The 12,523-nt window shown below is 42.1% G+C and overlaps 1 protein-coding gene across 6 annotated transcripts in view; it reads left to right on the top strand.

Moving 5' to 3' along the window:
- tbc1d1 (TBC1 (tre-2/USP6, BUB2, cdc16) domain family, member 1) overlaps positions 1 to 12,523 on the top strand; it is a 108,048-nt gene that overhangs the window by 65,637 nt on the left and 29,888 nt on the right. For 5 of the 6 annotated variants that reach the window (XM_037532879.1, XM_037532878.1, XM_017686212.2 and 2 more), the window contains 7 exons: positions 2,766 to 2,882; positions 3,089 to 3,220; positions 3,305 to 3,388; positions 3,671 to 3,945; positions 5,405 to 5,548; positions 8,067 to 8,186; positions 8,634 to 8,770. In XM_037532879.1, coding sequence (XP_037388776.1) covers positions 2,766 to 2,882; positions 3,089 to 3,220; positions 3,305 to 3,388; positions 3,671 to 3,945; positions 5,405 to 5,548; positions 8,067 to 8,186; positions 8,634 to 8,770 — 1,009 coding nt within the window. The remainder of the gene's footprint in view (positions 1 to 2,765; positions 2,883 to 3,088; positions 3,221 to 3,304; positions 3,389 to 3,670; positions 3,946 to 5,404; positions 5,549 to 8,066; positions 8,187 to 8,633; positions 8,771 to 12,523) is intronic. The other variant, XM_037532880.1, reaches the window with a different exon arrangement.

Here is a 12,523-nt window from a genome sequence, read left to right as displayed (position 1 = left end):
AAATGATGTCATGAAATTGTTCATTTTTTTTGCACCCCTGCTGCTCTTAGTGAGGAAATGTGGACTACATGAGAAGTATAGTTAAGTGTAGAGGACTAGATTAGCAGGACAAAATGAACAGGATTGTTGTTCCGAGTGGTTTGAGGTGAAATGCTCTGTTCTAGATATACTTACCAAGTCAGAATTGTTCAGAGTGGTGGTGGTAGGAACCAAACGTCCAAGGGGTTTATTGCATCTTAAATCCACCTTATTGCTGGTCTCGAACGCTTAGCCTGATGTCTGGGACATTGTAATCATGTAATGACTGATGTAATTGATGACATTAATACTAGAGACTAGAGTTATTAGTACGTCCATGTTACGTCTCGTAATACATGAATGTGGTTTAAAAAATGTTTATTTCTGTGACCAGCTGATCATACCCTACCCGAATACTTCAGTCAAATCAAATGTACGTGTGTGTATGTACAGTTTTCACCCGACCCCACATGTAGTCAGCGAAGTTGGCCCCATACCAGAATTATCATGAGTGGGACGTGCAAAAACCAGGAGGTAGCACATCCACATGGAGGGGAAAAAAAAATAGGAAATTACAGGACAAGAAATCTGCAATCTGTCCAAAGGAACCACATATTCATATATAAATATATTCATATAAATCAACAAAGATCTACCTGTTTAGGAAATCTGTCTGCTAATTTATAAAAATAAAATAAAATAAATAAGTGATACTTTTTTGATCCCACAAACGGGGAAATTCCACCTCCGCATTTAACCCATCCGTGAAGTGAAACACCACATACACACTAGTGAACACACACACACACTAGGGGGCAGTGAGCACACTTGCCCGGAGCGGTGGGCAGCCCTATCCACGGCGCCCGGGGAGCAGTTGGGGGTTAGGTGTCTTGCTCAAGGACCCCTCAGTCATGGACTGTCAGCCCTGGGGATCGAACCGGCGACCTTCCGGTCACAGGGCCAGCTCCCTAACCTCCAGCCCACGACTGCCCCCCAAGCTAGGGGGGCCCCCAAGCTTATCTCCTCACAAGCCACAGCACTTCCCTAAAATGCAGTCAATACAAAGTCAGGCAAACGCTCTTATGTTAAACAGAGTCTTTTGTAGCTTGCATGGCGTGTAGTCCAGCAGTGCGTACAGAGTTTAGTTGCCAGTTGACTGTATAGGTGCATGTACAAACTACTGGGTTTAGTGGGGCATTTCCCCATCAAATGACCCCTTAATGCTAGTCCTGCAGTCAAGGCATGTTTGGTGCCTGACGTTTGCTTTTTTTTTTTAGTTTTGTCTGAAAGTACACGTGTAAAGTAGTTAACAGTTACCCACCAGTGTTGTATTGAGGTGTTAAGCAAGTTTATTTGAGATGGCTTGTATGGTTTTTGGCAATAGCACATATCTATAAAAATGGACAAGCAAGCAGACAACATTAAGATGTCTTAAAGATGGAAAGAATCATGCAGCATAGCTGAAAGGCATTGATTGTGTGCTGTAAGCTCTTATTACTTTTGAGCAACGTTAGCCTTAAAGCTCCAGTCAAAACTGAAGAGGCGGTCTTGGCTGATGGGTAGATGTCATGAGTTTTTGTAAATGGAATGAAACTGACATTGCTCTTGTTGCGTACAACAATGAACACACATCTTTTTTAAATTCATAAGCATCTCCTGTTAATTGCTGGCACTGTGTGAGGACAAATGTAAGTGGACATTTGCACACAAACGTTTCCTGTGTGGTTATCCCTGCCGCCCTAAGCTGGGGTGTTGCTAGCAGCTGCATGTTTGTGGGCAAAGGCCCATGTGCTCCAGCATGCCTCAGACAGGGCTCACGGTGGGAGGGGAGCGCATGTGTTTCCTTGAGCGGAGGGTGCGACTGCAGTCTGCTGCAAACTTGTTACACCACTTCTGCATTCTTGAGTTAATGTTACGTATCCTTAAAGTTAAAGGTCTGATCAGAATTGCCTGGAAAGTGTTGCTTTTATTCAAAGGGAGGATATTAAAATGTCACATTTATTTATTGAAAGTTGGGTTAGCATTGTTTTCTAAGTCTGTATTGAAATGATGTCGTATCATGAAATTGTTCATTTTTTTTGCACCCCTGCTGCTCTTAGTGAGGAAATGTGGACTACATGAGAAGTATAGTTAAGTGTAGAGGACTAGATTAGCAGGACAAAATGAACAGGATTGTTGTTCCGAGTGGTTTGAGGTGAAATGCTCTGTTCTAGATATACTTACCAAGTCAGAATTGTTCAGAGTGGTGGTGGTAGGAACCAAACGTCCAAGGAGTTTATTGCGTCTTAAATCCACCTTATTGCTGGTCTCGAACGCTTAGCCTGATGTCTGGGACATTGTAAAGTGCGGAGAGGTGCGAGGGATAAGCGGTCCACAAAGTTTTGTCTTGTCTGAATTACCAGTATTCCACTATTGGTTGGAATTGTTGGGGTAGTTTAACAAAGTGTTATATGCAGTAGTTATTAGCCACTTCAGTGTGGACTGAAGGCACAACCAACATTGTAAATTCACTGTAGCGCTGTAGTTGGTCAGTGCCACCTAGTGGAAATTGGGAGAAGTGCTGTTGTCAAAGGTCAAGTGCCTCATTTCTTTAGTCCTCAGTTCAGTTCAGTTCAGTTCAAAGCTGAATTAACAATTGTACACCAGGTAACCCAGAACATGCAGCACATGAAGAGAACTGCTGCCTTTTTTGATAGTTTCAACCTGTCATTAACACTCATCTACATTTTCTTTGTGCGTGTGTGTAGAAAGCCAGGCCGAAGTCTGATCAGGAGGAGAACGAGCTGATAGTGTCGTGTTTACGGCGACTGTACGAAGAAAGACAGAAGGCACACACGCACACACACAATGGACAAGCTAAACAGGTATTGGATAAAAAAATAGACACTACAGCTCAGAAGTCTGGTGTCTACCATCTACATAATGTATCCATTATGAGTTCATATTCAGATTCAAATCCAGTTTAATTCTATTTTGATTAGAATGAAGTTTGATTCTTACATACTGAAAAAGATTACGAACTGCTGTGTGCGTGCGTGTGTGTACGTGTGCGTGCGTGTGTGTGTATTAGGAATCTCCAGCAGCGGATGAGGAAGGATGTGCAGGTGCTGAGGGCAGCATAAGCAGCAGCCGTCTGCGACTGGAGCAGCTGAAGAGTCGGGCCAAAAGATCACTCACGGAGTCACTGGAGGGCATATGGAAGGTACAAAAGCACCACCACATGTACAAACACACACAGACGCACACATGCTGATTATTACATTGTGTGTGTGTGTTTGTTTTACAGAGCAACAGCCGGTCAAAGCCACAGAGAGAGAACAGTGAAAGAGACAGCACCTCCTCAACGTCAACTATCAACAGCAGTCACCAGGTCTGTGAACAGTTTGCACGTTCGTACAGTGGTATAGTAAACACCTCCGGTAAACTGTTGATCTTCTACACACCAACACACCACCACATCAGTACCTGCTCTGTTGGGGGTCCTGTGGGTGGGGCTGTCCTGTACACTAACAAAGTGTACGGATAAATAGATTACATTTAACAACTCAACACAGTTTGAGGCAAGAGTGATGATTTGGGCTTGCGGGTCACACAGTCGTAGTTGGTGGTATCAGTGTAGCTCAGTTACAACAAATCGTGTGTGTCTTTTCAGGATGTCCTGTTGGTGGAGCCTCCTTCCCCACCCCTGCTCATCTCCAGCCCACTCCGTTCCCATAATTCCACTGGGGACCTGAAGGGTCTGGAGGCCGGGGAGAGCAGTCCTGACCCCCAGGCTCAAGGTTTCAGGAGGAGAGCAAGTACCATCAGTCACTCTCCGTCTCTCTCAGTGTCCAGCCTGACCGTTCCCACCGAACGGCCCACAGCTGCTACCAAACCCAAACTCGTACGACACTATTCCGTCAGCACTGACTCGCCGCATCAGAGCAAGTAAGTGTGGGTGCATGTGCTGGAGTAGTAGGTGCATCACAAGGCTTGATACCAAAACAACATAGTGGCAAGTTAAACCCGCTGCATCATTACGGCTCAAGTACAAAACTCTTTAAATCTTAAATAAATCAAATAAGTGGTTCTTATTTATATATAAGTATTTATATAAGTTCTGCAGCAACGTATTAAAAATATAGCACATCTTTTCAGTCAGCACTGCTTGTTCTCTCTGCTAAAATAAAGCGAATCAGCTGAAAAGCAGAGTGACGCACTGTTTTTACTGCTTACTGCGGTTGTAATACGTCTCACCGTGCTGAGTGTTTATTCATTTACATGCTCACACCTGACAGGTGTGCGGCCTGCTAAGCAGGGTTATCACATGTGCAATGCTGCACTGCAGTCTCTGCTATTTGTGTTTCCCTCTTTTAGTCACGTGGTGTAAATGGGACAAACGTCATCAGGCCGACTGATCGATAACTTGATTCACTGCCAGCAGCGGTTTTTTTATTTAGAATATTATCTAGAACGTCAAATAGTTTGTTGTTGCCGCCCTAATGCGGATACAAATTGAAGATAGTAAAGTTAGCTGTTAGCCAAGTTAGCCAGCTCTCATAATTTCAGACTGTGCGGAGCGCTCGACTCTGATTTTGCACTAGTGCTGCCTTGTTTTCTCACCATTTGTCTGTTGTCCCAAAGCCATAATAAAGCAGGAGGATGAATAGGAGAGCTCGTGACATCATGGCTCGACACTATTTTCAATAAAATGAGCCAGTTGGCTTGCTGGTTATGCCAGTTTTAACCCCCCGATAGGCAAATTGATATTATAGAAGCAAATCTTTTATTAATGTAGGAAATTTAAAATACTGTTGTTCTGTAACGGCTACTGTCCTAAATTGAAGCTTTCATGGTGATCAAACAGGTAAGATTTCAGACGTAGGATGTTTTCATAATATGGCTCCTATTGTTTGACTGGAAATAATCTGGCATAGCGGTTGGCAAGAGGCCCACTGAGTGAGCAGACTTCCCTGTGATGACTTTAGTTTTACTCATAATTTTCAAACCAGGCCGCACGAGCTTGCAGTTTTTATGGCAGCCCTGCTGGTAAATAGAGGGGTCATGCATTACTCAGGACCACTCAGAGGGTGTTTTGATAATTATTGCTGTCAGGACAAATGTTTTCACCCTGTTGATCCTCCACAAATGGCCCATTCTGTCCCTTTCCTTCCTGCGCTGTGCTTTTGAGAAGCCATAAAATCTGCTGTAATAGAGTCGCTCTCTGCCCTTTCACTTCCTGTCTCCTACACAGCCGCATCCTGTTTGGACATCATCGCTTCCTGTAGCGCGTGTTCCTGCAGGGCTCTATTACTCTTCCTGCGCCCTCATTCTGTTCCTGTTATTCCTCTTTTTCTCCACGTTCTCTCATTCTCTTCATTCTCTTCACTCAACATTCCACCATCAGCAGGCCGTCGCGTGCTGACGACGCACGCTGCCCCACCTCTGCTTCTGCCTCTCATCTCTCCTCCTCTTCCTCTCCTGTGTGCTCGAAGCTGATCAAGCCCAGAGTTCTGGCCATAGAGCAGCTCACGAGACCCCACAAGCGAAGGTATTGTGTCTGTGTATGAGTGGCCCTTTATTAAAACACACTACTTCTGTTAGTCCCATGCCTGTTATATTGAAGTGGTAGTTTGCTGAAAAATCCCATTTATCCCACAATTATCCCAAATGCAGTCAAGGCACTTTGTGTCTGAAGTGGGCGTCTTTAGTTCATACCTGGAGCTGTGCCAGATAATGAGTTCACATTCATCTGTGCTGTCAGACCTCAGGTAACTCAGGCTGATGAAGAAGACAGAATAAGTTAAGTAACCTGTACTACTTAGGGGTCCAAGCATGCGCTGGTAATTGTTAAGATTCTGCTTCTTTTCTTTACCTAAACGGATCATGTAGACCAAACTGTAGATCACACAGACATGAAACTTGGTCAGTAATAGTAGTAATGCCTCCCACCACTCGGGCAAGTGAGTTCAGCCCCCTTGGCATAATAGTGACAGGGTAGCATATTAAATGTTTTGGTCCATGTCTCTTGGCCGTGTGTCATAGAGACAAATCCTTTTTCCCCTAGTTACAATTCTTTTGCTACCATGTAGCTCATCCTTCTTGATTTTAAAATAATTTGCATAGTTTGCAAAATTGCAGTTTTTGCACAAATCTAGTGCCAAAACAATAATAAGAGACTTGGAATTTTAACAGTTTTGCTAATAGGCAACAAAAGATGGTCTGATCCTGGCTCGGGTTCTTTGAAACTAGCATGTCTCAAAAAAACAAGCCCGACACCGACCAATCCGATTTTGTCAGGTATTTGACGACCTTAGAATTGTCACCACAAAACTTTATATGCATGTACAAGACTTCACATGCATGTGCTGTAGGAGAGGAGAGTAGGAGACAGCTTGGACCCCGTAGGATACTGCTCGCAGCTTTGTTGTTCACCGGTCAGCATAACACTTGACAGCTTTATCAGACATTTGTAATTAGTTACTAGCACCAGCAGGAGGGCGTATTAGTCAGACATGATGGTTTGGCCGTGTTTACCTTCTTATTCTCAGCATGCCATCTGCCGTTATGCTCATAATTGGGGGACAGGCCAGGTGGTCTTCCTTGGGGTTTGCTGGCATCTGTCTGTTGAGCAGTTAAAGATGTTTTCTTTGTTTCTGTTGCCTTACAAGGCAGGTGCACGTGTTAGAAACTTGGTAACAAACAGTAGTAGAGCATTTGTGATACTGAAAAAAACGATATGAAACAGGAATACTTCAAATCAGCACCTGCGAAATCGAGCAGGGATGATAACTCACAGAGCAGCAGATACAGAGGACTGTGGAGGCAGTTTATCTGAGAGCGGACCCGTCAAGGGAGGTTACCAAATGTGCAACACCGTGATGCCATGCAACCACCTGGCAGCATCATAGCAATGTTTGTGACATTCGTGAGGATGATTGCCAAGCCAAACAGCACTGCTCAGACTTATAATGTCTATAGACTTTATTTGACTATATTAATATATGCCTAATTATCATTTCTAATTAGTACTAACTAGTTAGCCCTTTTGTTGGTGGTTTAATGATAGTAACTTATTAAAAACTATCTGATGAAACGGCAGGTATAGTAAGATAAGTAACCGGCAAGATATGAGGTTTAATACATGAAGGAGCACTCTTATTATTTGGCAAGTAAAATGTCACCGCTTTCCTTTTTATTTGTGTTCTAACTGCTTATTTGTCATTTAATAGACTTTATAAACTAATTAATCACTAACCATTAATAAACAAATTTTAAACCATGTTTAAACCCTTTACAAGGGTCTACAAATTAACCAAATTCATAGCTTTAAAGGGGAGTTTTTCAAAAATGAGTTAAATGTTTAGTATGTAAGCAAAGTCAATCAGAGTGCTTTGGTGTGAAATACTAACTTGCCCAGTCAGAGTTGCTCCTGGTGGTGGGAACCATGTGTGAAGAGTTTAAAGCTTCTGGAAGTTCACTCACAGAGAGCTCTTACATGAAATGCTTGGGAATGTGCTGCCTGATGACTGAAACATTGTTTTATGGTAGATCTGCACTAAGGTTTTAAAGTTCTGGCCTGTAGTTTTTAAGGCCTGTGAAGTCTAGTCTTGTTGGAGAGGTACATGCAGTGTGTTGTAAGGTAAAATAGTCCCCAGAGAAAACAGATTTTTTCAGATTTAACTCTATTTTACTGTTTTTCTATTCTAAGCATTAAATATAAAAACCCAGAATGCACATGACTGTTAAGTGGTCGGTTTGGTAAATAGTAAATAAAATGGCTATATTTGTGTTGTAGACATTGGAACCCTTGGTTCCACTCACCACGACTGTAAAGAAATGAGTCAGTAAGTTTATCTACAAATGAATCGTTTCACATCAAACCACTCCCCTAACATTTTGTTTATATCTCAACCACTGAATCGTGCAGAAACGGTGAAAAATTGGTGGAATTGCCATTCAAGGCAAATCTTAAAGTTGGCTCAGTCACCTCCAGCTGCGTTCTTCCCTTTGCCTTTCTGTCACCTTCTCTCTTTATCCATCTCTCTCTCTCTCTCTCTCTCGCTCAGTCCGTCAGGGCTGAGTGGCCTGAGGGCCAGGGTACACTCCTCTTCCTCTGTTCCAAACTTCCTCAAGTTTCTGGCCCCTGTAGAGGAGCATGATGACTCCTCCCTCTCTCTGAGAAAGAGGTACCCTTCACTCTCTCTTGCCATCATCTCTGTTACCCTTTCTCCTTCATGCATGTGTCTCTCTTCTCTACTGTGGAGATATGGGGTGACATAGGGAACCACTAGAGGGCGCTTGATGACTTCTGAACTGATGTGGTTCATTTGGTGGTTCAGATGCATTTGTTGCAAAATTGTTTATAATCTTAAATAGATCCAGAATCATCTAATGTAAGCATTTAGGTAAACCTGAGATACTAGTGGGTGGAGCAGCATGCCATAAGAGAATCAACTTGTTTGAGAGACAATGGTAGTGAATAAATGAGCATGTTGTATTGCAGGAGCAGCAAGAAACCACTAGAGGGTGCTTGATGATTTCTGAATTGAGATGGATGCTTTGGTGGTTCATTTGTCTTTGTCTTTGTATATTTGACTAGTTATTAAATACACTGAATGTGTGTTTATGTGTAGTGATGTCGCGGCCCTGTCTAGTCTTGGAGCGATGTGTGTGGTGGGGGAGGACAGTCCACTACGCAATCGCAGACACTCGTGGAGACAGCAGATCTTCCTCAGAGTTGCAACACCACAGAAGGGCTCTGATACAGCAGGTAATGCACCATGAATGCAACACACCTGCGCAAACACACACAGTACAGTTATTTATTCTTATACTCCCATACTGTAGAATCATAAAACTGACATGTGTCCCATATCAATGAGCTGCTAAATCAAAAGTAAAACTGAGTACAGAGTTTCCAAATATTTTATATAGAAATAAAAAGTTTATATTACTTCTTCATTTATCATTTACATGCTATTCTTATTTATCAACTTTACAGCACTTGTTAAATCGTATATATCTATTGTTCATTTGTCTCACCATTTATATGATCCTGAGTGGGGCTTCTTGCAGTGGCATCTAATACATCACTGGTTAAAGGTTTAAACTCCACTGCCCACCTTATTCCTGCGCCCAGAGAAGAGAGACACTAGAACATCCTAGCATGATACAAGCATGGCAGGAGATAAAAATATAGATAATCTTCATTGTTGGCATCCTCAAGTATATGCCAGGGTTAATAATCAATCTGTCAACCTGAACCTTCATGAGGAAAACACTTTAGCCAGAAAAGGCTATTTACAGCCTGCACCAGTTCCTGCTACTCACGTCATTTCATTTGAACTCTTTTATTTTGTTTAACAGATATTAATAGATAGCAGGCATAACATTCTTTACTTTGTACGTCTCATTATTGATGTAACTGCTTCTTTCGAAAATTGAGCTTGAAGTCTGTTTATTTATCATTGTAGCTTTAGCCTGTTAGCTTTCTGCTACATGCTCAGGCTACTGTAGTGAGGACCGAATATATCCACTTATAAAGAGAATGTAAAGTGTAAACCAGTTACACCGAGTCCATAAACAGCAATCAGCCATGTTCAAATCTTGTCATCACAGATTTCATCACTGTAACAGTCGCATCACTGTGATTTCATCAAAACAATAACTTAAAAGTTGAGCACAATTTCTGTGACTTAACCTAGTAACACACCACACTTCTGTTCTCCCACCAGGGTTTTCATCTATAATTTGAAATGCACTGGTCACGTGAAACATGAGGTAGATGAGGCTCCAGAAACAGCACGTTTACAATGCGTTGTTTCTGCGATGTCACAAGAACCAGCTCCTTCGGTTCTATTAAACTACTGAAATCTTTAATTGACCACTTATGCAGACACTGACACACTCGTACACCTAAAATTCATAAAGCGATTTTCTTAATAAGCTTACCAGTTAGCTTCCATCAGCACCACGCAGACAGCCCTAATGTCTGTTCATGGTAGCCATTTTCGGGCGGACCCTTCACAAAGTGCAGCGTGATATATTCATTATTTGTAATCTTAAATAGGTTGACTACCATTCATTTTTCAGTAGACGTTAGATATTGCTGGGTGGACTAGCATGCATTCCGAGAATCAACATATTTGAGGCATAACAATACAGAGTAAACAGGCAAATTATATTGTCGTGCTTTGATTCATCTGTATGAGTAATTTTCTCTTGGAGGGCATTCATTTGTTTTGCACTGCCCTAGTTACTCCACTGACTACAATCCACAATGATGATGGAATCAAAACGGGTTTAAATACAAAAAGACGTTATTACTGGAGGGACGCCCAAAACTGATGAGGAGACAAAGAGAAAGCTGGTTGGGAAGGCTGCCAAGGGGCCTATGGCAATGTTAAGGGAGCTATAGGAATGTGTGGCATGTGAATATCTCCATTATGCTCCATATATCTGGGATCACTGACTGCTGTCATGCAGTCTGAACTGCAGCACAGTATTTGTTTAGGAGTTTACACACTTACGTAACCAGGCTGTTGTAGGTTTTTATGTTTCTGACGTGTTTCCACATTACAGGTGGAAAAATGTCTGACATGCGTTATCTTGATTTCTTTTCTTTACGCCACGAGACCCAGCCATTGTAACCGGGCGTGTCCGCTTTATATATCCACTGTATGTACCCAGAGTCTTATGTTAAGTGGCGTATGTATGGATCTTGACCCAGTGATGAGTATGCGATCTAGTGCTGCAGTAAAAGACCTGTTGTTATTGGGCATTAGGTCAATTCTTAAAATAGACCAAAGCTAAGTATCTATTTTTTACCTCAACTATCTACGCTAAGATCTGCAACACTGTAGTGTATCATACTGTATTAAATTTCATCATAGCATATCAGGTTGTGGAAAGATAGTGATGGAAATCTTAACGGAATGTTTCTGAAGTTCACAGTGGCAGATCAAGAGTAGAGACAGTGGTGTGTGGCCATCAGAAACCACCCTATATTTATATTAGTCCCTGTTTAAACAGCTTAAAGGGCAAGTTTTCATTTTGCAGCATCAGGAGAAATAGCAGAAATTACTCAAATACATAGTGTATCCACTCTTTGCCTTTTCCAGCTTTGCCTCTTTACAGCACACTCACTTTCAGTTTTTCAAAGAGAAGTTCGGTCTTAGAAGTTGGTTGCATTTCCATGATTACAGTCTTAGTAATCCGAAACACGTTCGGTGATGCTGACGTCTGGACTCTGGAGTGGCGAGTCTGTTATTCTGAGAACGTCGGCGGCCAGTTTCCTTCTTTTTCACTGTTTTCTTTTCTACAGCTACACATCCGTTCAGACCCATAGCTTTGTCTCCACAGTGGAAAGATGGACAGAAACACCTGGTGATGCTTTCAGATCTGAAGCAACAGTGGAGCTTTGATTTCCTCTCAGAGATGAAAGATTTAAGCGCTGTTTATCTGATGGGGACACGGTCGCTGTCTCCCAGGTCTTGCAGGTGGTTGTTAGGAGTCTCATTTTCTCTGTAGCTTTCAATCATTTTTTTTTTTGAACTCCAGTTTTGAAAGCTAGTGTTTTTTCACTTGCTGTTATTTGGCTTTTCCCTTCATTTAAAGGCATTATTGTATATCCAATGTCCTCAGAAATATCTTTAAAAAAAAAAAAAACGTAATGTACGTAATGGGCTTGACGATCAACAGAGACAGATTGTGGCCCTTAGAACCAACACAAAGCACCCACACAGGTTAAGGCAGTCAGTTTGCAAAATGTTTGGTAACTGAAATGGCATGAAACAAGCCTTGTTTACTTGTAGGTGTGTCAGAGGCCGGACAGATTCCATTATCAGATATGTATTTAACTGTGTCAGAGACCTGAGCCGTTCAGCACTAAGTAAACATGCCAACGTTGCTGTTCTACATTCTCATTAGCTTATCTTTCCATCTTTTTAAAACAGTATTAACACCTGTCCTTACAAAGTGAAAAAAAAAAATCTGAACTCTTACTTGTTTACATAAAAAGGAGGTTTCCTGGTGTAAAAACTGAGCGAAGTGTCGTTCATTACTTTCAACTTCAAGAAACCGCTGCTTTAGTTTTGTGTGGTTTATCGTAGCTTTTCCTGTGGCCTCCCACTCTCTCACTCTCACTCCTGCTCTCTCTCTTTCGCTCTTTCACTCTGAGTATATGGGGTTTTTTTCCTCTCTCTCTCGCCCCGCCTGTAACCCGCTGTCCTTTCTGTGCCTTCCAGGTCATGATGTGTTTGCTGAAGGACGAGTCCTTAGTAGGAACTAGCTATCAAATGTCTTTAAATGCTTTATTTATACTCAAACAGCCAGAGAATGCCTAAGCCTGTTTCTAACGAAAATCAAACAGTGTTCCTCGCCATTGTTTTTCTTTTCTAAAACTTCCTACTAAGGAATTACGTCGGAACGTTAGTTAGGCCGTGTTTAGAGTGTTCATTCCAGCAAGTAAACTCAACTGGTGTAGTGAGTTATGGCTTCATTTGTCCAAGCTGTGATTAGGCCT

This window comes from Pygocentrus nattereri, chromosome 22, assembly GCF_015220715.1.
Source record: "Pygocentrus nattereri isolate fPygNat1 chromosome 22, fPygNat1.pri, whole genome shotgun sequence".
Lineage (NCBI taxonomy): Eukaryota > Metazoa > Chordata > Actinopteri > Characiformes > Serrasalmidae > Pygocentrus > Pygocentrus nattereri.
Note: the sequence above shows the minus strand (reverse complement) of the source record. Positions and strands in the feature narration are given on the sequence as shown.